Source organism: Eutrema salsugineum, unplaced genomic scaffold (assembly GCF_000478725.1).
Source record: "Eutrema salsugineum unplaced genomic scaffold, Eutsalg1_0 scaffold_13, whole genome shotgun sequence".
NCBI lineage: Eukaryota > Viridiplantae > Streptophyta > Magnoliopsida > Brassicales > Brassicaceae > Eutrema > Eutrema salsugineum.
Window position 1 is genome coordinate 3,494,244 of NW_006256885.1, and position 27,408 is coordinate 3,521,651.

General features: G+C 35.4%; 7 protein-coding genes and 2 non-coding genes across 10 annotated transcripts; 5 read left to right on the forward strand and 4 right to left on the reverse strand.

The window, feature by feature from the left end:
- The first annotated feature begins 3,566 nt into the window (after positions 1 to 3,566).
- On the forward strand, positions 3,567 to 4,930 carry LOC18024436 (phylloplanin). Its single transcript, XM_006406702.2, has 2 exons — positions 3,567 to 3,886; positions 4,404 to 4,930. The coding sequence occupies exons 1-2, from the start codon at positions 3,673 to 3,675 to the stop codon at positions 4,682 to 4,684; spliced, it is 495 nt and encodes a 164-aa protein (XP_006406765.2). The 5' UTR covers positions 3,567 to 3,672; the 3' UTR covers positions 4,685 to 4,930.
- Positions 4,931 to 9,612: 4,682 nt separating this feature from the next.
- LOC18024437 (transcription factor bHLH147) lies at positions 9,613 to 10,878 on the reverse strand. Of its 2 annotated transcripts, none has more exons than XM_006406704.2 (2): positions 10,743 to 10,878; positions 9,613 to 10,551 (listed from the first exon to the last, which is right to left on the reverse strand). In XM_006406704.2, the coding sequence occupies exon 2, from the start codon at positions 10,513 to 10,515 to the stop codon at positions 9,832 to 9,834; it is 684 nt and encodes a 227-aa protein (XP_006406767.1). In that variant the 5' UTR covers positions 10,516 to 10,551; positions 10,743 to 10,878; the 3' UTR covers positions 9,613 to 9,831. The 2 variants fall into 2 exon arrangements, with proteins under 2 accessions (XP_006406767.1, XP_006406768.1); XM_006406705.2 differs by having other exon boundaries at positions 9,613 to 10,635; positions 10,743 to 10,860.
- A 1,032-nt stretch (positions 10,879 to 11,910) lies between these two features.
- Positions 11,911 to 11,986, forward strand: LOC112089033. The gene has a single exon (XR_002900845.1). It is a non-coding gene; the product is annotated as a small nucleolar RNA R66 (small nucleolar RNA).
- A 68-nt stretch (positions 11,987 to 12,054) lies between these two features.
- Positions 12,055 to 12,147, forward strand: LOC112089044. The gene has a single exon (XR_002900856.1). It is a non-coding gene; the product is annotated as a small nucleolar RNA snoR118 (small nucleolar RNA).
- A 487-nt stretch (positions 12,148 to 12,634) lies between these two features.
- Positions 12,635 to 14,226, forward strand: LOC18024438 (peroxiredoxin Q, chloroplastic). Its single transcript, XM_006406706.2, has 4 exons — positions 12,635 to 12,919; positions 13,455 to 13,592; positions 13,674 to 13,763; positions 13,843 to 14,226. The coding sequence occupies exons 1-4, from the start codon at positions 12,719 to 12,721 to the stop codon at positions 14,059 to 14,061; spliced, it is 648 nt and encodes a 215-aa protein (XP_006406769.1). The 5' UTR covers positions 12,635 to 12,718; the 3' UTR covers positions 14,062 to 14,226.
- Positions 14,227 to 14,554: 328 nt separating this feature from the next.
- LOC18024439 (probable protein phosphatase 2C 42) lies at positions 14,555 to 17,551 on the reverse strand. The gene is made up of 4 exons (XM_006406707.2): positions 17,055 to 17,551; positions 16,136 to 16,503; positions 15,205 to 15,441; positions 14,555 to 14,988 (listed from the first exon to the last, which is right to left on the reverse strand). Exons 1-4 carry the CDS (start codon positions 17,371 to 17,373, stop codon positions 14,767 to 14,769), a joined length of 1,146 nt encoding a protein of 381 aa, XP_006406770.1. The 5' UTR covers positions 17,374 to 17,551; the 3' UTR covers positions 14,555 to 14,766.
- A 773-nt stretch (positions 17,552 to 18,324) lies between these two features.
- Positions 18,325 to 18,738, reverse strand: LOC18024440 (S-protein homolog 2). Its single transcript, XM_006406708.1, has one exon. The coding sequence runs from the start codon at positions 18,736 to 18,738 to the stop codon at positions 18,325 to 18,327; it is 414 nt and encodes a 137-aa protein (XP_006406771.1).
- Positions 18,739 to 20,363: 1,625 nt separating this feature from the next.
- Positions 20,364 to 22,614, reverse strand: LOC18024441 (peroxidase 29). The gene is made up of 3 exons (XM_006406709.2): positions 22,287 to 22,614; positions 21,084 to 21,447; positions 20,364 to 20,867 (listed from the first exon to the last, which is right to left on the reverse strand). The coding sequence occupies exons 1-3, from the start codon at positions 22,533 to 22,535 to the stop codon at positions 20,461 to 20,463; spliced, it is 1,020 nt and encodes a 339-aa protein (XP_006406772.1). The 5' UTR covers positions 22,536 to 22,614; the 3' UTR covers positions 20,364 to 20,460.
- A 2,758-nt stretch (positions 22,615 to 25,372) lies between these two features.
- Positions 25,373 to 27,386, forward strand: LOC18024442 (probable pectinesterase 67). The gene is made up of 5 exons (XM_006406710.2): positions 25,373 to 25,650; positions 25,878 to 26,040; positions 26,138 to 26,344; positions 26,459 to 26,706; positions 26,805 to 27,386. The coding sequence occupies exons 1-5, from the start codon at positions 25,400 to 25,402 to the stop codon at positions 26,968 to 26,970; spliced, it is 1,035 nt and encodes a 344-aa protein (XP_006406773.1). The 5' UTR covers positions 25,373 to 25,399; the 3' UTR covers positions 26,971 to 27,386.
- The last annotated feature ends 22 nt before the right edge of the window (positions 27,387 to 27,408 follow it).

Sequence of the window (27,408 nt, forward strand, 5' to 3'; positions counted from 1 at the left end):
AGAGGCATGCGTAATCCGTAGCCACTCCCTGAACCTGATCCTTCCCCACCACCACCACCACCGCCACCGCCACCACCACCACCACCACCTCCTCCTCCACTACTTCCTCCCCCAGAGCCTGAACCATATCCGGAACCTGAGCCTGAACCGGAACCTCTACCAAGTGCTTTTGGAGATCTAGCTGCTAAACAAACGTCAAAAACAACTAAAACCAAGAAAGTAACTCCTAATAACCTGAGGCTTCCCATTCTTCTCATAACTTCTTAACTATAAGAACCAAGCAAATCAGCCACTAATAAACAGATTTTACTTTGTGAACGTTTTAGAAGAAAGAAAGCTAGCTCGAGAAGTCCTGTGTAATGTAGGATTTACTGGTGGTAGAGAATGTTGGTCTGAGTAGGTACTTATAAGGAACCAAGAATAGTGGAAGCGTAAGAGTCACGTAAATTCCAGTAGCTTCTTTTTGACCAGTATGTGTGAACTGTGAACAATGGTGTGAGCTAAGTGGGCCTGCAATTTCTTAGTGCTCTTCTTGGTGATGATACTGCCATCGCCACTCCTCCAATATCAACCCAAATTATATTTTAATTGATGTATAATATTGGAACAAGTGTCGTGTTCGTCATGGCTCATATCTATAAAGTCTAATTTCTTAATAGAGAAAATAAGCTTAATAGACACGTGTTAACGTATCGAAGATCCATCAACCAACATTTTGGAAATGTTAAGTATTATCATATTTGGAAAAAAAATGTTCACAATACATGGTAAAATATTCGTTAAGTGCTTCTGTGTGTACTTATTCAAGTACGTGGCCTCTACCTTTTTTCATCTAAGGGAGAGAGAGAGAGAGAGTTAGTTTTGAATTTGTGGTTGGGTCTTCGACTCGAATTTCTTGTTACCATCCAAAATTATGCAAAACGAGGTCCAAACTTGACTATACTGCATTCGTATTGAGTCTATTGGTTACTTTTTTATTAAAAAAAAAACCAATAGGGCTAGCTTATGAAATTCAGGGCTAACTAAATTTTTTATTTTTTTTATCAACAGATATTTATCTTAAGTTCAAAAATATTTGAAACTTTTGAGATGACAAAAATGTTTTGAACCGTTCTTATTTTTCACCCGTCCTTTCTCCGCATATAAAACTGTCCCTTGTTGTTATTGTGGCAAAAGAAGCGGCAAACTGCTATTTTATGCTCAAACGTACAGTCATATGATTTTCTTTCAATAAACATTAGCATCTGAAACTCACCCGTGTCTTTGATCGATGGTGAGTTGTTAGTTACTGGATCTCATATTCTCATGACTCGGCCATTAAAGTTTAAACCTCTGATGATATAGTGATATGGTACGCTTCAAACTTAATTATCTTTTGTACTTTGATTTCCTTCCCCCACTCCCTTCTCATCGATCGTATTCGGGGTTGGACTATAACAAAATGACAAATCTATTCTTTGGTGACTTGATGTTATAAGTTAAGCAGAACGATGACGACTCTAACACATTAACTATAAGAAATCTGTCCGAGTGATGGCTCTCCATTCGAAAGAGTAACCATCTTAGCTCTTTCAACTTTAGAGTTCTGCAAGATAATGAACCATGTTTCGTTCAAAAAGAAAATGCATTAATTTGTTTTGCATCAGCTGACAACATCAAGAATTTTAGCCTTCTTAGGGGAGAGTTTTGCAACAACGTAACAGCATGCTGTAAGTTTTCTGGAGAAGGATCTTTGTATTTAGATATTGGATCACAAAGATTCAAAGAGTTTAAACTTCTTTGAGACCAGCTTAATTGGTAATTCAATCACAAATTCCAAATCGTATATCTGAAGACATTATCTTACAACTTATTTACAATATGTACAAGAGACATACAATATGATAATCATATCTACTATAAGATGGCATAGTGGTAAATAAGCCATATGATTTTTCACAATTACAAGAGAACATGAAAATCGAAAGTACTCTTCTCCAATACCCAACAGCACAATGAAGCAAACGCCTGAAAAAATTCTGCCAAATTCAACACAAACCAAAAATATCCACGAATAACAAAATTAAGCATAATTCAACTTTCAACATGCCAAACCATATACTTATATATTCCACATATAATTAATTTTAATTTGGATTCATAACCAGGAACGAAAACAAGTTCAAAAATACACTACAGCCTTTATTATGGTAAGGACAAATCATATTTCCAAAAAATCTTGTCTTGTTATTACAACTTACTTGAGTTTCTTGGTTAGTGAACTACTACACGTACCGAGTGGCTTTCTTAGGGTTATGTAATGTCTTTCAAACACTGATTGAGCGAGCACTCATCGTACCAAGTTGCCAACTTGATCGGGAGACGACTAACCGTGATGTGGATGAATCTTTTTCTGGTCCCGTGGAATTTAGTAGAATTTTATTCACATTTACATATGAGGTCACTTTTTGTGATAGCTTTAAAAACGAGCGATTCAACTCAAAATCGAATATTAAAAATAGCTTAATGGACCAATCTATGAGACTATGACACAAGTTGGATGGCGGATCTGCTCTGTGTAACTTTGATTGTTTTTAAACCCTTCGACTAAATTATTAACGAAACAACTCCCAAAAACTCTCTTTTTTTTCTGTCAAATAAAGATCTGTTAACGAAAAAACTCCTACGTCTATAATACCATAAAAACTAAAACCCCCAGATGGCCAAATGGATGTCACTGAAGTCTGAATATGTACCGACACTATAAAAACTAAAGAAAAGGATCATAATTAAACATGATGCATTCTCGCAAACTATCAACCAATAAAAACAATTAAGATCTCACCTCTTAGATTGCATATAACAATGAAATCTGACAAACCCATATATAATTTTAGGAATTCAATACGTTTGAGATCAAAGAGAAGCACGAATGGTGGTCTACATTTTACAAGTAGTTGGAGCTTCTGAATCAACTTTAAGGATTTCAAAACTTCATGTTGTTTTTGAACAAAACTTCATGTTGTTTTTGAACAAAACTTAGTCCAATATTTTTTTCTTTTCTTCATCTCTCTTTACGTTGCATGTGGTTTCCATCTCTTCTCTTGACCAAGCTTTTTCTGATATAATTATGTTAATTAAATTAGTACTTATAGAGTTATAGTTATGTTTTTTCTTATCTAGCTCCAAACTTACACAAACCCAAAAACTCAGTAAAAATATCATGCATGAATTCGAACTTACGATTACGATTTACGACTGGTTCAGTTTTAAAACATCGATTTTTTTTTTCAATACCCGACAATTCTAAGGATATGCCTTTAAGAAAAAAAATCACATAAATATTCTTGGAGTCAGTTAATATGGACAAATAATATAAAATAGAATGTTACTATACACAGTTGAAATTACAATAGCTTAGGATTCGAATTCACGATCAAACCTATGGAAGTGTTCTTGTAATCAAAGTAAACGCATGCATCATCACTAACTTAAAAAATATAAAAGCAAAATAATTAAATAGGAGGGGCGAGATCTATGAAACTTGTTCTATAAATAGGGATGCAAGGCCGCAAGGGGAAGACAGTGTATCACATCCAAATTCCAAAACCAATAGCAACACAAAGGGAAAAAAAAAAAGCATTCCCCCTATATATAGTTTCATATACAATTGTCTTTTGTAATCCTAAAACGATGGCAATGCTCAAGAACAAGAACATAACCTTCTCATTGATCTTGATGTGTCTTATTGTGGTGTCTCCAATGGCGAAGGCTCAGATTGGTGGGCTTGGTGGACTTGGTGGGCTTCTCGGCCTTCTCAATGTCATCAATATCCAAGGGCTTGTCAGGTGCTCTATCAGTGGCACCGTCTCTACCAGTAATGCCACTTCCGTTCCTCCTTTCCCTAGTAAGTTATTCCATTCTTCTACTTTACAGTCTCTACTTTCTCTTTTGATCAATCATGCAAAACCGGCCCAACAAAATTTGCATCGATTCTACAAACCAGAGCCGATTTTGTTGTAGGTATATGTTATCTAGTATTTACAAATGATATCACACACACACACACCAAAAAAAAGTGTCTTTTATTGGATTCATAAATTTGTGTTAAATCACATATATTTAAACACCAGCTAATTTAACAGATATTAGAAATATCTGGTAACATGTTTGTATATATAACCAACAATATTGTGAAGCAATATGTAACTGTATACGTAGAATTATGTGATTCTGGGGTAGCTGTTTATGTTCACGTTCGATACTATTTGTGTGTACACTAAAATTTATAGATTCAAAAATATAAATTAACATATACTCCCTTATACCTATACGTAGTACGGACTAAGAAAATAAATGAATATTCACAAATTTGTAAATGCATAATATATGCTTAAGCTAATACGGCTAAAACAAACAAACAGATGCGGGCATTGTGCTCCGGTGTGCTGGGCAAAATGTTTCAATTACGACTACGAACGCTGCTGGAATATTCTCGTTGCCTACAACCCAACTTTTGAATGTGCTTCCTACACTCCTCTCTGGCGGCTGCAACATCCTCGTCACGACCCCTCTCTCCACCTGCAACGCCAGCCTCCCTACAAGCGGAAGCCTCACCGCACCGTTAAACATCGTCGGAAGCAACTTTGCCGGCGGCCTCAACATCATCGAAATCGTCTCTGGCCTCTTCAGTTTAGTCCCTTAACTGATTCCAGACCGACCATGTCACATGTGTGCTTTTATGTTCGATTACGGTGTCTTTTCCTTCTGTTTTTAAGTGTCATGACCAATAACGTTTGCTAGCGAATGCATGAATAAGGTCTAAATAAGGTTTATGTCTCTATCTTCAAAGTATCTCTGTTGTAACTTCTTGTTTCCATGGTCTTAATTTGCATGCATAATGCTGCAATCAAATGTAATAAAATGAAATTAAATCATTTCTCTTTTTATATACTATAGTCTTATCTAGAGCCACTTCCATAACCTGGCCCATAAGTGTTTGGAACCTCCGTTTCCGCCACCACACCAGAACCACTACACTACCTTGAACCGTAGCCACTCCCTGAATCTGAACCGGAGCCTCTAAGGCTCTAACAAGAGCTTTTCGTGATCAAAGCTGCTAAGCAGACGTCAAAGATCTCTATAACCAAGAAAGTAGCTCCTAGGAACCAAAGGACACCACTCCCAAAGGTCCTTCTCTTAAATAATCTGTTCAACTTCAAACAATCATACTCTATTTAACATTTAGGCCCAACGTAGAAATCTGCTTATTAATAGCATGAAAAAAAATTATTATATACTTTGGGTTAAATAGTTTTTTTTTCCATCAGGGGGAAAAACTTTAAACTGTCCAATAGTTTTTTTTTTCGCAAATTTTATTGGAAGTTTTAGTTGTTGACGTTGTTGTGATATTGATAATGTTTATTTCGTTGATAAAAGTTTTTTTTTTCTATCTCAGTTATAATAAATTGTTATTTTCGTGTTCTACGGCTTTTTGGAAAACTAGACAGGCCAGGGTCCTACCCACGTGCGTTTAAAGAGCTGTGGGACAACGTTTTTCTCTTTTGTGTGTGTTAGAAAAATTAACAAGTCTCTTTTCTGCTTTTCCTAGCTTGTATAAATATTAGAGCTAAATATTTTGGCCGAACTGATTTCTGTTCTCTTTCTTGATTTAGTTATTGGTAAGTTGGCAACAATTAGGGTTCAATAAAAATGAAAACAATTTTACTAGAAAACGGTAATAATTTTGTATGAGTGTGTTTATAAGTGGTGGAAATGACGAATTTCGAGTGTTAAAATTTATAACTCCCATGTAAACTTTGTTAAATGTTATAACCTTCACTCTAAAATGTTGACTAAATTTTTAAATGAATGTTAAACTTTATAGTACTAATTAACCGCAACTACAACCAAGCTCTCTAATTAGGCTCTCGAGGAAAAGCACAAAATATAATTGGAATAACAAAAAACTATTTTTTGTTATTAGGGATAGTTAATAGTTATATTTTATCTAAAAATCAGCAAAAGAGATAGATGAATAATACGATATTAAATAAATAATTTTGAGAGTTGTGCTCGCGCCATACTTACGTAAACGGTATCTTAAAAGAAAAGAACTTAGAGATTTTAAAATTGTTTTCACTAGGAGTCTTTATAATCCATTTAAAAAGTACTAGCAAACTTGTAAGCGCGGCTGATACCTTACAAATGCTGCAAAAGGAAACCAAATGGAAGCAGTTAAACAGCATTCGAAGAAGTGATGATTGTGGGATTCCAAACCTTTATATATAGAGCAGCGGACACAAATCGCATGAGCATTCGTAGCCCAAGGAATGAGATGACTATGGAAATTTTTTTTTCCATTCTGCCAAAAACTTTGTAAAATTATAAACTACAAAAAAGTGAAGAATTCAACACCTTGCGGGCGCATGTTTCTAGAAAGTCAATTTATGACTAATCAAGGTTAGATTATGATTAATTCGAACATAATCAAGTTTTATGGATCTAATTGCCACTCAATTATTGATTTTCAAGTAGTGCCTTTTCTTAAAAGATAGATATTGAGAACAACCACTACTATCGTAGCGTGTGCACCTCGTGCTAGATTGCCTTTTTAGGCCTTGGAAAGATGGATCAAAAATTAAATTATCACCTAGTACGATATTAGTATATGGCATTACAATTGTTAGCCAATTTACTTGCTACTTCTGCGTCTCTAAGACGAACTATATAACAAAACAAGTACTTTTAACTTACACCAACTTGATTTAGATGTAAATGTAACTCCGTTATTGTAAGATCACCCAACAATAAAATTGGGGGGGGGGGTGAATTACTAGAAAACCTAATCAAATACTATATTAGACGGATTGTTTAGACTTTTAGAGTCCTGATTTATAGTGTAGTCATCGATTTTCAGCATCGCATAGTTAATAATTGCCCGCCTATGGTTCACGTAAGAATGTATCGTCATGATCGCGAAAACGTCAATTGGCATAAAACCACCAAAACAGAAAAAAAAAAACTGTTTGTAGAGGTAAGACGTAAGAGACAACATTATATGACAGTCGACCTTGTTTAATAAAAATAATTTCCGAGAAGAAATAGTATTCAAAAATATGTATGTACCTGAAAATATGTAAAAACATGCATATATATATATATTAAAAAAACCAATACAAATATGAAATAACTTGAATTGCATATCGACAATTAAAATGTGAAGAATAATGCGGATATACAAAAAAAAAACCTAAATATTAACAAGAAATAGAGTAATGAAGATTATTACTTGACAACCCAACAAACTTTGTCGTGGATAGAGATGAGACAGCAGAGAAATGCCCATCTCTTGTTTCAATACAGCAACCAAGCGACGTAGCATAATTCCTATCGACATTTTCAATTTAAATTTTTGTTTATATCTGTTCTTGTTGTGAATTTAACGTTTTGTTCTTGTCGTATACGTTAGGCTTGTAAAAACCATATATTTTTTGAAACTTTACTCTGAAAATTGTCATAGTTTCCTAAGAAAATATATCATCCAGTGCACAAGTAAAACAGTGACCATGTTGTTGACAAAAATAAAACAACAAAAACAGAGTGACTATATTTTGAAAAAGTCTGCATTATATAGATTTAGTTGGACGTAAAAAACAAGATTCAATTGGACGTGTTTTATTTTGCCGGTTGTGAATAGTAGATTTAAATTAAAAAGCAAGCGGATAATCTGAGAGCACACGTGTGGTCCAACAGGTGATGTGCTTCACGTGCGAATAAGAGTGGTCAGTGGCTCGTGTATGGTTCGGAAAGCGGCACACGACAGGCCACCGTCATGGCGGAACAAGAACCATCTTGATAAATATAATAGTGTCCATAATCTATCAAATAACACACGATATAACGTTTGTTGTGCATTTTCGTATATATATAAAAGAAATCATCTTTATTAATAAATTAAAGTATAACTAAATGTCTAAAATCATGCTTTAAGATCGACTATGCATATATACATTACTACTGTGTGCACGAAGTTAACTGTGGTTCATTTCTGTGCACGCGATATAAAATCAACTTATTTACAGTAATTCACCATTCTGTTGAAATTTAAATGTGCAAGTTTATTTTGCAGCATTGTACATTTTTATATGTTGTAGAGTAGTTTATATAATCTTTAATTTTTTAAATGCCTCTTTCAAAATGAACACTTCCAGCTAAATTTATGATCGTGAAAAGTGTATGTATACAGTGAATCTAAACCGACAATTAAGTGACTCGAATAGTTGACAAAAAAAAGTGATTGGAAATAGTCTTTATTGACAATCAAATTATAAAGAGGTTAACAAAAGGCAGCTTAAAGCTCATGGTGACATTATACACACTTAAGAGTCTACGACCACGGCAAAAATCATTTAATCCATGTGCCCTCCTCTTTTTTCAGTTTCTTTAGTTTTGGTGGACACAAGTTAATTTGACGAACACATGGTTGTCCTTCCTCTCTCGTATTACGAATAGTTTTATGATAACCATCAATAAGATTAAACCCAAAGTTAGTTTTCATTTCATATTAATGTCGAGGTACGCAATATTTTATGCTTATCTACGCACATTGCACCTATTCAATATTATATAAATACGTATATTGTAAGCTAAGCTACGAAATATTATAAAGTTTATGAATTCTTGTTAAATTGTTTGTTATTAGTAAGATTCTTTTCAATTCTATAGAAAAATATAATCTTTAATTAATTCCTCAAAGTTTTAACTTTTTTTTTTGTTTTATTTTTGTCATCAGATTATACTGTTAACTGATTAACATGATTTCTCTGCTACATCTCTTCTGAAGTATATCTATTGAAAGATTTCATTGTCTACACAATTGAATGCATCACATGTGCAACAAAAATATAAGTGTTGGTGGGGTTTAAAGGTTTTGAACAAGTATTGAAAGTTGGAGATAATGTAAAAGCCACATGACATGTGTCAGACAACATTATGTTTCATGAATTTGCATTTCCTCCAAAAATAATACTAACAGTTTCACGAAATTCAGTGCCTTTTGGCCGACCAAAATGAAAGAAGAAGATTTAGTGCCTTTTTTATTCACTTTTTTTTTATCCGAGTAATTATTTTTAGCGAAATCAGTGATAAATAGTTGGCGAAAAAATATACAGTGGTCGATTATAGACTCTCTTTTTAGAATGGAGCATGTGAGTCATCATCATATTCATGTCTTTATGTCTTCCTCAGCCATGTGATTGTGTTAACTCTCTAGATTTTTTTATTTTACTTTTTTTGCATCTCCAAATCTAACCATATACTACCAAATAAACCCAGTACCATTTACAAAAGAAGAAAAAAAGAAACAGTCTTATAAGTGTCATAACAGATCAAAACAAAGAGAATTCAATTCCAATCAACAACCTAACTTCAAACATAACAAAACAAAATAGCTAATTATATCTTCCAATTGCTGCATTTGCCTCCATATATATATATCATTTATTTAACCAAACATTTAAATCGGATTTGTCATAATGTGTAGCTATCTAGATTAACAACATTGAAAACCCAAATCACAAGCTCAAATATGCTTCCACGATTATCAATAAACTGAAAATTTATTACGATTACAGAGCTCAATCACTGTCCTATTCTTTTATTTTATTTTTTGTCGTCGCACTATTGTTTAGTAACAGAGAGATTCAAGAAAAAGGATATACATGGAATGTTAAAATGACGATATGAGAGGTTGAATAGTAAACAGCAGACAATACAGTGAAGAATAATGAGAAACACTTTTTTTTTTCTTTTTCAAATTGATAAAAAAATAAGAAAGGACAGTTTGGCCAACTAACCAAGCATGTGTGTTTGTCCCCCTTCATGACCTGGCGGCGGCGGCGGCGGCGGCTGAGAGCTGACGGCGGAGAGAATCGCAGTCATGGTGCGAATCTGCATCTCCATCGCAGCTATATAATCAGTGGTTTCTTCTAAAACAACCGGTAAAGTTTGTTTACGGCAACCGGGAACTAACCGGCTCAGCGTTTTCACCTTCCTCTGTACAGCTGGCAAACCTTTAGCCTTGAGCCTCATAACCGTCGCTCTCTGTTTCTTTGACCGGATACTTCCGGTGATTGCCGGTGACGTCGCCGGATTCGAGATTCTCTGCCGTTTCTGTTTCCTGAATTTGAGTTTCACGGCTTTGGATAGTATCGCTCGGCTCCACAGTGTTTTGCCTCTTGCCGCAACCGCCAGGGCTCTATCTGCGACCTCGCGAACGGCTCGACCTCCTCCGGGAATCGAAGACGACGATGATGATGGTTGACTGATTCGAAGCTCCCTTAGAGCACGAACCAGCTTCGTCGAGTAGATCTGCTGCTGCTTCTCCGATCTCCATTTCTGCAACGACGCCGATGGAGACGGAGACGAAGGTACCGACGGCGGCGATTTCTTCTTCCGTTTCCGGCGAGAGCGATCGGAGCTGGAGCTCGTCGTCGGCTGAAGCAACTGATTCGATACCGGAGACACCGACTCCATTAATCCCCGGTCAAATCTCAGCGAGTTTTTTTTTATCTAATATTAAATGAGAAAATTCAAAAAAATCCGATCGGATCAGAATCAGAGAAAACTCGAAACTGTTGGATACGAATCGAGGATCTGTAAAACACGAATCGAAAATCCAGAGACGGAGAAACGGGGAAGAGATTAGAAAGTGATCGGTAGTCGCGAGATGATTAAGAGAAGATTAAGGGGTTTAATTTTACCTTTTGGAGGAGAGATTTGAGAACGGAACGGAACGGAGAAGATGGTGGGAGAGATGAGGTGGCAGAAAGGGTGTGGAGAGGAAGACGAATCCTTTTTTTTTTTTTTAATATAACAAAGGAAGGCAAAGAATCGCATTTTCATTTTTATACATGAACACGAAAATTACTGTCGTTCTCCTTCTCTCCCCCCATGTGATGTGCACTATCCTGTTGAATAATTTATTGTTATTCTTATTTACAATTATCTCCTCCTTATCACTAATATTTATTTGTTTAATATAAAAACAACAATGGCGTTTTCATTAAAATCTATGTTTAAACCTATGAGTTTGTATTTAGTGTAACTGATGTGTCATACGGACCTTACATTTGACATTAGGTAGTGTGTCTGTGTGTGCATTGTAGACATCAATAAGATAATTGAAAGGATAATTTCTGCGTAAATAATACACTTATTTTACATAGCAAACTTATATTATTAAAGTTGTGACTATGAAGACATAATATATAATGTATTATTAAAGGAAATTTATTTTGATTTGATAAGGTCTTAAGACAAAATTAAAAAGGTCTACGCATTTTTCATTTAAAAAACAAAATTAAAAAGGTTGCCAAAAAAAGAAGAAAGAAGTTGAAAATAGACATGGGCCAAAATTAGATTCCAACGGGACTGCAAGGTTATGGACTTATGGGTATCCTGCAGACCTATAATGAAATAAAGGCCCACTAATATATTATTAAGGAAGGCTCATTTTGTTTTGATGTTTATGGCTTTACGCCGAGAGAAGCCCTAATTCCTAAATCCATGAGTATATATTTGTAACACTTCCGGCGAGGAAAAGCAAATCGATTCGATCTCTCTCGCTAGTACATGTTTCTTGTTTCTTGTTTTTTTTTTTTCCGGATTGGATTCGCCCCTCTGATTGATTTTCCCATAGAATTTCAATATCTATGGGATGATTCTTTCATCAATTTTGCTCTGAGAGGCGATAAATTTTAGCAGGGGCGTTGAGTCGCTTCGCCTACGTGAATCAGGCATAGCGAATAAGCTCGTGCTAGATCTAATAATCTACTATCGTTTTATATTCGCGTTATTTGTATGTTTCCTTTGGTTTTTATCGGAAGTCTCGATTTTTTTTTTTTTTTTTTTTTTTTTTTGTTTTGAGGATCCTATGATGGCATGAAATCTTTGAGACCTGATTTATTTATTGATGAAAAGCTATAAGCATTTTTACACTGAGGATTCTAATATTTGTTTTTAAAATTTTGGTTTCTTTGGTTGAATCGTATAATTCGAAGTTTTAAGAATAGAAAAGATGATGAATATGCACTGGGCTCTGAGTTGTTGATTGACATTCAACTTCTTTTTGATGGATAACGCAGCCTAGAAAGCTTAATCTGATTTTTCTGTTTGTAACTCCAGAATGTTTGTAATTGTTATTCTGATCTATTAAATGATCTGAGTTTGAGGGCTTGCCTTGCTATGTTTCATCGAAAGCGCTAACATAAAAATGCTGAATAGGGCTTGCCTAGAATATAACGAAAGCATTTTTGACCTTAATGTATAATTGAGTGACCTGAAAGAAATGATCCTTTGCAAAAATTTCACATATTATTATTAGAAAAGATGAAGTTACATATGGTTTGGTTATAGCAGTACATCTATGTTACTACATATTTACTGTCACATGCATAAAAGATAAACATTAACAAAAAGAAAAAAGGCACGTGACAAAAAACTGGAAAAGACTAAGTCACGTGATAAAATACTGGAAAAGTACCCAAGGTTATAAACACGGGCTTTTTACTAAGCCCTGTAAATACAAAAGCCCATCAACAAAAACAACTTTCGAACCTGAAAACAGATTGACGTGTTACAATAGTCACCAATCTTTCCCTATCTTCGATTTTCTTCTTCTTATTTACTTGAACTAAGTGCATGAGGTAGTGAGAGATAACTTTGTAGAGGAAAAAAAATGGCTGCTTCTTCTTCTTTCACTTTCTCTAATCACGCCACCCTTCACTCTCTCCCTCGCAGAAACACCCTTCACACCAAAACCCAATTTTCAGTTCCCACCAAATCATCAGAATCTAACTTCTTCGGCTTCAGACTCTCTCACTCTTCCTCTTTCTCTCCCCTCTCTTCCTCTTCTCTGAAAAGCTCAATCTTTGCCAAGGTACATTTCACGAATCTTGCCCATATTCGATTGATAGAATCTTTGTTCGCTAGAATCGGGTAACGAATTATAGGATCAGGTGCTTTGTCAGACCAACTTGTTTGTAAATACATAATTATCTTGAGTGATTCATTATTTCTGCTTAGACGATTTAAGTGCTGCATACTTAAATCTTTTAGCAGTTATTAAGTTATGGTGAAGAACATGCAAGTATAAAATGTATATGCTTGAGATTTAGTTCCTACTGTATGTATGTTATTGGTTTTCAGTTTTAAACCGCAACCCACTTGTGTTGAAGAAACATTGTCTTTGGGTCTGAATTCGAGTGTAGTGCAGAAAAAAGACAGATTCCGAAAACCAAATTAAAAAAGACTTGTAATCAGGGTTTGTTCTGAAGACACCAAACTTGCACAGACCTCAAATTAACCAATATACTAGAATCCTCATGAACATGTTCATCAAAGGCCAACTTACATTAGGCCAATTCGGGACACTCTTTAAACTTATCTGTGTGGGTGTGATGTATATTTAACAGGTTAACAAGGGACAGGCTGCACCAGACTTCACACTAAAGGATCAGAACGGAAAGCCGGTGAGCCTTAAGAAGTTTAAAGGGAAGCCTGTTGTTCTGTATTTCTATCCTGCAGATGATTCCCCTGGCTGCACCAAGCAGGTTCTCTTATTACGTTCTTCTTAACCACATTCCTTTACGTATTTAGTTTTGTGTAATTAAATGGTTTCACTTGTACAACAGGCTTGTTCATTCAGAGACTCTTACGAAAAATTCAAGAAGGCCGGCGCAGAGGTCATTGGTATAAGTGGTGATGACTCTGCTTCTCACAAGGTAAGACATACAAAAAGACTCTCTGATTTCGGTATTTAAAACCGCTTTTTTTCATTTTCCGGACTTTTAAACATTGCAGGCGTTTGCAAGCAAATACAAACTGCCGTACACATTGTTGAGCGACGAAGGGAATAAGGTGAGGAAAGATTGGGGAGTACCAGGGGACTTGTTTGGAGCGTTGCCAGGGAGACAGACTTATGTTCTTGACAAAAACGGTGTCGTTCAGCTCATCTATAATAATCAGTTCCAGCCTGAGAAACACATTGATGAGACCTTGAGGTTCCTTAAGGCTGCTTGATCTTTCTCTTTTGTCTTCTTCTCCCTTCTTCTTCTCCCTTCTTCTTCTAAAGAGTTACAACAACAATATATAATGGTATTATTTCGTTTGTGTTCTATTGTTCCAGTGTGCGACTGCTCTTATGCGATTGCAAGTACTAATGCACTATCAAATCAATGATTAAAAGATCCTAGACATGCACACCTCAGACATATAATAAACAGCTGCATATTTCTTTCCACTTTTGAAAGAAATCATTATCGAAGCCTTAATTGAGTAACCTTAATCTATAAAGAACAGCCAGTGTTGAATAGCATTTTTGACCTTAATGTATAATTGAGTGACCTGAAAGTAATGATCCTTTGCAAAAATTTCACATATTATTATTAGAAAAGATGAAGTTACATATGGTTTGGTTATAGCAGTACATCTATGTTACTACAGATTTACTGTCACATGCATAAAAGATAAACATTAACAAAAAGAAAAAAGGCACGTGACAAAAAACTGGAAAAGACTGAGAACAAGAAACTTTAGTCAACAGAACAGAACTGTGCAGACTTTATAAGCCGCTTAATACAACAACTCATTACGTAAGATGTCGTTTTCACTTTTTTTTTTCAGAACTTGCCCAGTTTCTTATTACCTTCTAGGCAAAAGTCATATAACCAAGTAAGAGAAGGAAGAAACATTTTTAAAATGTTTTGTAATTCTTTTTTTATGTTTTCAGTGTTCAAGAGCACTCCGGATAGAGAGTGGTGAGTCTTGAGTTGAGTTGGTGTGGCCTCTGGAGATGAGGTCATGGTTCAAGAACACAACTATTACTGTGATGTCATCATGAAAATGGCGCCTCACTTTTTTGTCAATCTTCCTTAGATCTGAATATCTCATCTCTCTTTTCCTCGCTGCCTCGTGAAGAGCCGCTTTTATCAGTCTCTTTGCGCTTCCCTGAAGAGAATGAGAGAACACAAGAAGACACAGCGCCAAAAATCAATTATACATTCCAAGAAGTAATAATTAGGAAACTTAGGGAAACTTATGACTTTTAACTCTTATTTGAAACCTATCCAGACCAGAAACCCCTACCGGATGCAATCAATAAACCTTAAATCTCTATGGGAAAACTACTAACCACGGCAAGTCAACAATCTGTTTGAAACTTACAGCGCGGGGATGATTATGAACAATCTCAACTGCTTTTTCGTTGCTCAGATGTTCCCAAAGACCATCGGATGCAAATATGAGGAACGAATCATTAGGGTGCAGAGGATGAGATAGTATCGTCGGGGTTGCAGACATCAACGGTCTCTTCATTGGCTCTGCAAGTCTGAACTTTTGATTGATTGGCTCCCTGTTAAACTCTGGCCGTTTCATGTACATATCTCCTATAGATCTCGAAACCTACAACCAAAGTTAAAATAGCAAAAATTACTAGAAATTCTTTGTTCACTACCTTAGACCTACACTGTAAACCTTATAATCATTGGTAACTTGACATCATAAAGAAGGCAAGACGAATATTTTAGCTTGTTCAGTGAAAACGCATAGTGTTCATCAGAAACCCTACTTATAAATTACCTCATGACTTGCCAATTATCGAAATTATGGACAAAGAGTTGTTTTGAGTCGAAGCAATAGGCAACCTCTACAGCTTTTGGAATTCTTAGATCTCTACAACTTAGAAAAAAAAAAGAGACACCACTAAAAGACTAGAAAAAAAGAGTTTTTTTTTTTCTGCCCGTAAAAGAATAATAGAGAAGCCAGACGTACAAATTCAAACAAACGCCAAGAATCAGCTATAGCCAATACTATGAATAACGGAAACAAAGTTAAAAGCAGAACCAACTTGAGCCATGACAAAATTTTGCAAGAGTAAAAGGAAGAAAACCAATATAAGGCATTGAATCAGCTTTCTTAAGCACTAAACCCTACTCTTCTATGACAGTGCTAAACTGCAGGTGCTAATGACGTTTGTTTAACTCATTGCAATGAAAGTCAGTAGAACATGTGTCCCTAGTTATGTCTAAATTTGCTCTTTTTTTTCCTCTGAGAAAGTAACAGTAGAATGAAAGCGCTTGAGAGAATGAGAAACTACCTGAATGATGCCCTTAACTCTCCAAACTCCATGCCTGAACACAACGATCTGCGGGTCATCAGGATGCAAGTCCTTGAGTTCCCAACGAATATCCTCGTTGTTGGCGTTGTGTTCGCTCGACAACTGGATAGCAGAGAGTCCGCCACAGTTGCCTTTTTTTCCGAGAACAACCCGTGAATCTCCGAGGCTTGCCACGAAAAGAGTGTTCTGATATATCACTCCGACTAAACAGCAAGTGCCAACAGTAGCCAAATTGGGCATCGTACTCCACAGCTCTGACACAATAGAAGCGAATCCTTCTTCTGTCGCATGAAAGGCTCTTTGTATCGTCTCTCTTGTCACAACTCCTTGTGTTTCCGCTGATATTTCTGCATAATCATAAAGCCTGAGCAATCCCAACATAAGAGAGGCTCAACCTCCTTTCATAAAATGTACATTGCGCTCCTAGAGATGGCTAAAGCCTGGTAAAAACTCAGGACACTCCATCATCAATGCTAGAGCCAAGTACCCTCAAGCAAACGCTTTCAATAGCAAAAATATGGCAAACCACAGAAAATGGAGCAAAGCACAATCTAGCAGAACCGGGAATGATTCACACTTGACACAGATAACGTATATGAAAAAGAGGAGCATACTCGTACTGATTTTTTTGTGGCAATTTTCTGTAATCAATTAGATTTTGCGCAATGGAAGTCTAATTATCCCCAAAGAGATTCAAAGTCAAAGTGCCTAACTTTGTTGACCAATCACCATATTCGTTCACGAGACTTGAACCAAGAAAAAAATCAGAATTTAGTCAACGAATTCGTCTAGATTATGTAATTCCCACAAACCCCATTCAATTTACTGAAGCTCGATCACGAATCACAGTGGAAATGAAGATTTAACACTTGCAGAGATTGAAAGGATAACTACGAACCTCGAAAATGGTTGAAGAGATTATCGCAGACATAACGAGCAGCTTCAGGACCACCATGGCCGTCGTAGACGCCGACAAATGTACCGAAGTTTCCGGATTCGATCTGGCTCTGATCTTCGAGTACCTGATTGGCTTGAATCACAGCCATGGAAAATTCTCCGCCGCAATATTTACCGAGATCACGGAACCAGAGAAGTCCGTCTTTGCCTTCACCGCCGCTTCCGCCTGAGACGCCACCCGATCCGGCCTCAGAGTTATCGCAGATGTGCCCGAATGGCTTGAAGCAGAGAGAAAACAGATTCATCAATGAACCTGACATTCAACATCTCTCAGAAACCCCACCCTAACCCCAAAACCCAATCCCGGAACCGTAAGACTCGGGGTTACTCCTTTAGGGTTTCGATTCAAAACAAAAAAAAAGGAGCGGGATTTGGAGGATGAAATGAAATGGAAATAGATCGGGGGAGAATGATGGGAGAGAGAGAAAGAGAAAACCCTAGGTCTTAATGGAAGGGAAGATGCGCAGGATAAGATGCAGGCGCAGGATAAGGTGGTCAAGCGCAGGTTAGTGGAAGGCGATGATGGACGTGTCCTGTCCGGTGGCAGAGGAACAAAGAAATTCTCGCTTGTAATTTTTTGTCTGATGAGGAGAGCGATCTTCCTTAGCTGTCCGACCATTTTCTTAACCTCTTCACTATACAATTGTTGGCCCAAAAAAAAAAAAAAACAAATCATAAACTTGGTAGTAACTTTTTTGTAAGATGAATTATCAAATTTTTAATCAGTATTGATTAAAATACAGAAATTGAAAAAATTGTAATACAAATTTTATATATACATATATATACACCTGTTTCCACATTTCCAAATATTTCTCTTCGGCATATCCGTTTCCGATTTTATGCAACTTCATTTGCCCCCAATGATCCTCGAGAGCTTATGAGACTAAGAATGTGCGAGTGATTTCGATCAATATCCAATATCTGTTATGTATTTAGCATGTAACAATGTTTGATTATATTAATGTCTTATCTTGATATTTACACTTCAATTATATGGTTAAAAAAATTTAGTTTAACAAAAGCTCACTATATATAGTCCCTTATCATGCATATAAACTTCCTTATGATTTTTTTTATATTTAACTTAAATGAAACTTATTTTATTAGTTGACAAAGGGGAAGTATTGATATTAAATGAAACCATTTGTGGTATTAATTAAATAAAAAGAGTTACACATTGATATAATTAATAAAATAGTTTCAAAAAATTAAGATTTCCAAGGAAGACAAACATCAAACATTCCGGTGTTTTTGTTACGCTTGCAAGGTCCATTCTTGCGTATCTTCCACTCGCAGTGTGTGCATCCCAATTTCTCAAATTCTCTATCTCTCTTTTGTACATAGATATCAAAATAATGCGATTCGGTCCCCCAACTAAAACTGCAAAAAAATAAAGTACGGCCGAAGATATCAGGTTTAAAGCTAAATGAGCATGATCCACCTGGTGCCATACTCCGGTCTCCGAGATCATTATCCCCCGATTTACAATGGTATTGTAGAGGTAAACCACCTCCAAGGTCATTATACATCACCACTGTCGTCGTTGTCTGTGCTCGAGATATAGTTGCACTTGTGAACATAGTCATTATGAAGAGAACTATGAGCTGTTTTAGAGAAATCATTTTTGCTTGTAAAGTAGTATTGAGCTTTGGGAAAACTGTATGATTATTCTTGACCTAGGCATAAGCCTTATATACACTCTTACAAACGTGATACCCAAATCCCGAATCATATATTTCTATAGATACACTTACCATATACTTTATTCTCTGAATATACATCATAATACTTAACGTTCTAGAACTATCTAGAACCTTCTCTTAACACTGCTTTTGTTTGTCTGTCTGTTTTCTTAGAACACTTGTTGTATCTATATAGTGAAACGACGTCATATATTCTTATATTTTGAATATAGCACTTTTGGTAATTAATGGTATGGTCAAAAGATATATAAATAAGAATGTTTCTTTTTTTTTTTTTGAGATACGAATATACGATTGTTAGTTAAGGCATGCAAAATATGATTATTCTTTTCTTTTTCAGCGATTTATTTCATTCCTTAATCAGCTATATGGTTCAAAGTTCAAACTTCAAATCAACCTTTCACTAAATCAAGCATTCTGACTTCACTAGCACAACCAAACACATTTGGGCTCTAAATGGTGACCAATGAATAAAAAAGAACAATTGAATTCCTCTTCATTCCAAACAAAATACACCATTTAAAAGGAATTTTTTTTATACTCATTCATCCTTCAATCTTAAACAGTCAATATTTGTTACAAGTAACTTTTTTACACATATAATTCCTTTTCATTTCTTCTTTACTAGGGAACAATATAACAAAAATAGTTCCCACCAAATTCGAAGAGGAACAAAAAGAAAACTATATTCTTATTATATATTCTATTCCTATTAATTCTTTTCTTCCTCATTCTTATTATTGGTCACCATTTAGAGCCTTGATGAATATTACAGAGCTTTAGTAAAACCAGTTATTAGCGTAATAATTATTTTATTATAACTAGGTTTTACTCTATATTCATTTTGTTTGCATCAATCAAATAAGAACAAGGTGCGTTTTTTCAATCTTTTTTTTTTTGTTGGAAAACATTAAAGAAAGGAATAACTAATAAGAGAGAGAAAAAAACAATATCCTCTACAAAACTCATGAGGAAAACATTAGCCCCTAGAATTTATTTTCCTCTAGTTTTTTCTTCTTTTTAATTCCACTTGTTACTCTAGAAAATCTATCAGATAGAGCCTATATTTTTGGAAAAAGATTCAATAAAAGACGAAGGGTTTGTATTGTCATATTTATTTTTCAATTGTTATTAATGATCAATGTGGCCAGTTCTGAACTGCTGCATCGTCCTTCAAGCAAATTTAAAAGTTGGGTCCTGTTCTATTTTTTTTGGTCATCTGATTGGATATATATTGTTACCTATATGTAGTAAGATCCACCGTTGTCGCTTTCATCAGCGAGTTTAGTGACTTGGGACGGTTAGTGATACTGTGATAACAACGGCGATAGCACTAAATTCCTTTTGGGGCAGTACTGATTATGATCTTCCGTTTGAGCTATAAATTAATTAAGACGCCTTTTACGTAAAAAACACGGTATACTGTTTATGGTATTGACCTCTCCTTTTTGTGTTTCTATGATATCTCAAGACTTGGTTAACCTTAATGTTAACTAGTTTAGTATAATATGTCTTGTTGTTAAATAATTTTGGATGAATTTTCGAAACAATGTATCAATATATAATATGATTCACACTACTAATTAATATTTTTTACTAATGAGTTAGAACATCATTTGATAATAATAAATATACATCAACCTAAACCTTGTCACACACGCTTCTAACCACTCCATTATTCCCGGTTAACACCTTGTAAGAAGACAATTTTACAAACGCAGAAGAGAAAGCGTTGAAGAAACGATCCTGATCAGCCGCAAACGCTTCTACAAAAGGGCGTGTACGTGGGTCGGCTCCAATCTCCGAGTCGATTCTGAGATTGCCACGACCCGCTATGGCATCATCGTAATAAGCCGTGTCGAAGGTCAACGAAGTTTGATCGTTTGGAACAAATGTAGCTTCCGCAGTTTTGGAGGATGGAGAAAATTCTGGGCATACAACTCGCAAAAACGTTTCAAAACGTGGATCCATGTTAGCGTTCGTCCCGTTTGCGTTATCGAAACGCGATAGTACGTTGTTGCAATGTGTAACTCCTAAAGTATGTGAACCTGCATGCAAACAAAAGAAAAACAAAAGCAAGTGCTATCAATTATATGAAAAAAATATGCATGATCCAAAAGTCTTATTACTTATTATTATAAGAAATAAAAATGCAAACCCAATAATTCGTTATACATAAGATAATTAAGCCCATGCAGGATAGATATATAAAGTGATAAAGTCTTGTAAGAATATAAGAAAATAGATGATGTTGTATAGTATACCCATAATGGCGACGGACTCTTCGACGGTCATGGCCATGCCAGCAAAAAGACTTAAGATAGTGTCCACGTCAGCAGTGGAGGGAGGAAGCTCAGAGTCAGCCACGTGTTTGCTAGGAGTGGAGAGAGAGTCTTTTCTTCCTAATGGCACGGAGATGAGTGGACCACCCGTGAGAGCGACGGCTTCTCTTGCGGCGAGGATGATGATATCAGAGCAAGAGACTTGGTTGGGACACTCGGCTTCCAGTGAGGTTTTGATTGAGCCAATCAGTTCCCTCTTTCTGATTCCGAAGTTCTTGGCTGAATAGATCTCTGTGAACTGGTTCTGGTCCCCACTTGGCTCGATTAGGATCGATGCGTCACAGCCCTGTGAAAATGCAGTAGCCATTTGTTCCCCGACAATTTAATGAGATGCAGTAAATTCGTAGTTTAGTTTTTTTTAGATCTCTCTAAAATACTATCGAAATTGTGACTTGTACAAATACAAAACTATTTGATTCTCATGAATGTACGTAGTTTAAGTTTAATGGATCGCTAGATTAAATTAAAATTAAGGGATTGTATAATATATTCAAGACTCTCGACCAAATCAACTGATCCTTGTCATTTTCTTCTTCTTCTATGTATCCGATTAGTGAAAATGGTTTTACTATTTAGCCTAAGCTATAAATTAAATCTAGTTACAATACCATTATTATAAATGATTTTATGATATGACGCGCATTAACATGGCAAAAGTTACTTCATGCTTCCTATATATAGTCCACAATGGACCGTGACGTGTTTAACTACTTAAAGTGGTCTTAGCAACTTTTCCGCGCCTTGTTGTCCTTCTCAAATTTATGGATGACATGCAAAACCCAATAAATTAACTACATTAACAACAATATACGTTCATATAGAAAACATCTCAAATTTTGTTCGTTTATATAGAACCAAAATAAAAAAAAATCTTTTGGTTAAAAGAAAATAAAATAAAATTCATGTCAGAAAATATATTAGAAAATAGAGATTACCAATATCCAAGTTTGGCATACTTTAAAGACGACATTACCGCATTCGTGTTGTTAATTCACTCAATAGTGTAAATCAAATCCTTAAGATGATAAATAAGCACCTTTTGTAAACTAAACCCTTTTGAGTTAAAAACAAAGCCATAATTGAGAATATTTTAGAGAGATATGGAGGTATGTAGAGATAGAGAACCTGAACTTGGCAGTCATGAAACATAAGCCTAAGCAAGGCTGAAGGAGACGTAGGATCAAGTATAAACATTGGTGAAATCGAAGATCTCACGATATCTTCGAGTTTTGGACATGTTTTCTCGTAGTAATTGTAAGATAAGCCTTCATAATTAGTTTCCATTTGATCGCCACTAATGCAGCTACATAACAAACTGATGACCATGACAAGAAAACACGATGCAGAAGCTGCAGCTTTGCTCTTTGGTTTCATCACTCTCTCTATCTCTCTCTCTCTCGCTCTTTTTTTTTTAGAATTGAGTTAATCAAAATCGGTACTTTAAGAGACGATGACTCGTATATCTGCCTTTGGATGTGTATCTATATATAGGAAGCCGAAGCAAGGGACGTGACATTAATAATCCCAACTGACTACTATTAAAGAAAAAAAGACATGAAATTGATTTTAACCGATAGGTTCTCGAATTTTCGGTTAAGTTTGGTTTACCCCCACGATTTCATGTATACGATACAGGTTGCTAGGTTTACTTATGTAAAGGATGTTGGTATGACGAACCTAAGGGAAGATACGGAACCCACATTATACCGGCTGCTCTTATTTATCTCGATTTCTTCGGTTGATTCATTCGAATTCTAAGCGAACGTAATTGAAATTTCGCTGTACCAATGTGACATTCGTTATTAAAAAGTCAACTGAACATAGATACCGGCCAAAATTGGTATTAGATTAAAGACTAATATATTTCCGGTTAAGTTTGGTTTACAATTTCGCAATCGAATCTATCGATGTTACTATGATGTTGCAGTGCATGAGCATTGAAATCTCGCATTTGGTTTAAAAGAAAGTAGTGAACCAGTTGACCGGTTTGATTCAATAAATGGTTATAGGTAGGAGCAAAGTAGAAACAGTTGATTAAGATTAAGACAATACAGAGAATGAGTAAATTAAAGCACCATGCATGCATAATGTGACCAGTTAGGTTTGATTTCACGTATGCCTTTGTTTATTCATATGCATACACATGTGACATGTACGCCCCCTTTATTATCTTGGTTAGACTAAAAGAAAGCAGGAAATTTTGTTTTCCTCATTTTGTTTTAGTGAAACGTAAATTAGTTATATTTATTTTTTTCGGAGGAATTCAGATAAGCGTTATCTTTAAGATTTAAAATAATTGGAGCGCAATCAATATGTATTCAGAAAAAGAACCGAACAGAAAAGTAACACACACAAGAGTGTAGGGTCTTAGAAAAAGACGAGTAAATAGTCGTATTGGTGAGACTATAGTTAATACGAATTTTCGGTGAAATTAATATCCTTAGCTGTTTTTACAAACGTGGGAACTCTGACTTCACTATTTCCCTTCGTTATCCTAAAAACTTTCCAATTACGTTTTATTTTCCCCAGATCCGCATAATGTTACTTTCTTTATACTTTCTCCTTTTTATTAATAAAAAGTTGTATATTTCAACATATTTGAAGTTTTAAAAATAATTTTAAATATGATGTACGTAATTGCAATGGATATCACTGTAGTGATCAAATTTTACAATTAACAACATTGAAGGCTTAATGTTGGGTTTCTTCTTTCTGTGCTACCCCATTCCTCATTATTCTGATCTTTCTGGACTTGTTCAAGACAAAATATATCCCTTATTAAATAGCCTTTCTTTAATCGAATATATTGGTCCTACCTCATCACAGTTATAATAATTTATTTTACCAAATTCAATATCATTAATACATTGAAAACGACTAATACTTAACATCTCATGTGAATACTGTACACTTGAAATTTATAGACCTCCTGTTTTTTTTTTCTTTCCCTCGATTAACATAAATCTTTGCAAACGAAAACGTATTTTATTACGATTTACGAACCTTTCATACCAGAAAAAACGATCTAACATTACTGGTGCAAAATTTATAAACCATGACAAAATCTCGATATCATCTCTAACTCAATCATCCTAACATCAAAAGTTGGTCAATCCCACGGTTTAGATACCATAAGTAAGCAGAAAACAATGCATAATCTAACAATATCAGACTGTACTTTATAAGTGATGTTATCTACCTTATTTCTTGTAGTGTATCAATTCAAGATGGAGTGCTACGAAATACCACGATGGCTTATTTGGAGTAAAACCCGTCCGAAAAACTAGCTGCAACCTTAGCTTTTGAAGATTCGACCACCTGACCGATAAACACTGGCAAGTTCATGTTCACATTCTCAGGTGACCCTGACCAACTTTAAAGTTCTATCATAACTTATGGAGAATTAACCACAAAGCATGCTTCACACTGTAACCTATATGGCTATATATAAAGAGAGAACGCTTAATTAATCTATTAAGAAAATATCATTTATGATTTTGGTATATAATCATGGAGATATGTTTGATTTTTAATTGGTGGACTTGGCTGTTTTTCTTGAGATTTTCATGGCCCGTGAGTAAAGTAAGTTCTTGTAGGTAACTTGGTACCACATTGGTTATAGATGCATAGTTAACACTTAGCACCTTCCTAAGTCCTATCTGTAGCGCGTGAGTATATACCATGCCAGATTGGACCCTCTAGCCTATATATATATAAGGCCATGAACATTCTCGGACATTGGAACATGACAACCGGTATGGAGCCAAACCAATATTAGTGTAGAGCATTGTAAAAGAAAAAAAAAAATGTGACTATCAAAACAACACTAGTAAATAAAACAATGAAAAAAGAGTCAATAGTAATGTAGATCAGTCGACAAATTTTAAATTCGAACTTCTGTGGAAAATGAATGGTTTATATATATACAGTACACAACAATCTTCTTTTTTTATTTTTTACCAAAGATAGAAATATTCCTCAAAGTATTTTCGTCCATAAATAATAAATAATAAATGTCTAAAAATAAATTAAAAAAAAAAACCCTAAGAAAAAACCATCTCTTCCTCCAAAATCCCTTACCTCCCAAAACAAAACAAACACAACCAAACACCCTAAATTTAAAAACCTCTTTTCTTAAATTTAACCATTTCCTTCACCAATATAATCTCTTTATAACATCCCCATTCCAAAAAGAAAACTAGAACCCCTCCTCCAAAAAAAAATAAACCAAAATTGAGATGGATCATCGAACAGGAATGATCCTTGTCTTAAGCATAGTTGTAATGTCCGTATGGGGTTTGGACGCATCAGCAATGCAAAAGACGAAATTCGACGCACCCCTTCTGACTGAAAAAATCGCAACAAATAGATCGATAATTGTCGATATTGAAGGCAAAGGAGACTACACTTCGGTTCAAAAAGCCATTGATGCTGTCCCTGTTGGTAACTCTAATTGGATTATCGTCCATGTCCGTAAAGGAATCTACAAGTACGCATGCTTTTACGACATCTAACATTTTACAATATTTCATATGCGCACGCAAACCATATTATACAACATACATATATAACCAAGTTTAGAAATCTAGAACGTATTACTATTGTTATCGAATGCAAAGATGAATTTTCACTGTACAATTATGGAATTATGTAAATGATATTTATGACATTTCTTAATTTGAATTTGATGATTTTTATTTTGTTGGAAAAAAAAAGGGAGAGAGTGCACATTCCTGAGAACAAGCCGTTCATATTCATGAGAGGTAATGGAAAAGGAAAAACGGTCATCGAATCTTCGCAAAGTTCGGTCGACAATGTTGCTTCAGCCACTTTCAAAGTCGAAGCTAACCACTTCGTTGCTTTTGGTATCAGCATCAGAGTATGTATCACACACAATTGTAGATTTTCTTTTTTATTTCATATTACGAAATGACACTGGTGTCTTAATGAATTTTTGTGATGAACCTAACGTACAGAATGATGCACCAATCGGAATGGCGTTCACGTCTGAGAACCAATCGGTGGCAGCGTTTGTGGCTGCTGATAAAGTAGCGTTTTACCATTGTGCGTTCTACAGCTTGCACAACACTTTGTTTGATAACAAAGGTAGACACTATTACCATGAATGTTACATCCAAGGCTCCATCGACTTCATCTTTGGTCGTGCAACTTCCATTTTCAACGTACGTTTTTCCCACTAACACATTCTCTATAACTTAACATATAGATGACCGCCAATAATATACCACAATTTTAACCTTTTCTCATTCTTTTTTTCTTTCCCAAAATCGTTACAGAATTGTGAGATATTTGTGATTTCGGACAAGAGGGTGAAACCGTATGGGTCAATTACAGCACACCACAGGGAACACGCAGAGGAAAATACGGGTTATGTGTTCATAAGAGGCAAAGTGTACGGAATCGATGAGGTTTACTTGGGACGAGCCAAAGGACCTTATTCTCGGGTCATATTTGCTAAGACTTACTTGTCCAAGACCGTTGTTCCTAACGGTTGGACCAACTGGAGCTACGATGGCTCGACCCAGTTAGTCTCTAATCATTATTACTTAATTACTTTGACCTAACTTGCATAGTAATTTATTGTTTATGTGTATACTAATACTCTTGAGACTTGGATATCAGGAACTTATACCATGCGGAGTATAAGTGTCATGGACCAGGTGCTGAGAGGCAACATAGATCTGATTGGGCCAAAGAGCTTACCAAACAAGAAGTTGAGTCTTTCTTGTCCATTGATTTTATTGATGGAACTTCTTGGCTCCCTGTTTGGCTTCAGCAAAAGTCTTAGAGAGTTCCTTTATGTTGTCCGTGTCTCGCGTTTGACTTTTGGCGTTTCGCGTTTTGGTTTGGCTTGAAAAAAAAAGCTCATATGAAGAAAGAAGATCCCCATATTTTTCTTCGACGGTATACTATACGAAATAGTTTTATCTCTCTATATTTTCTTTTTGTTCTACTCTAAAATGTTTTTAGAGTGATTGGGAAACTCTTATGTTGTTTGCACACATTATATAAGACAGTTTCCATTTTAATAATATATGTAACCTAAGTTATAAATCATATTTTCCAATTTAAACTATTGTTCCGAATAATTCACCGGATTAACAAGCAAACGAATGATATTGTGAGTACCGGAAAATGGTTTTAATTTTTTTGAAGTATGGTCACATAATAAATCACAAAGGAAATATGACTTGGTACATAAGTAACTAGATTTGTATGAATATTA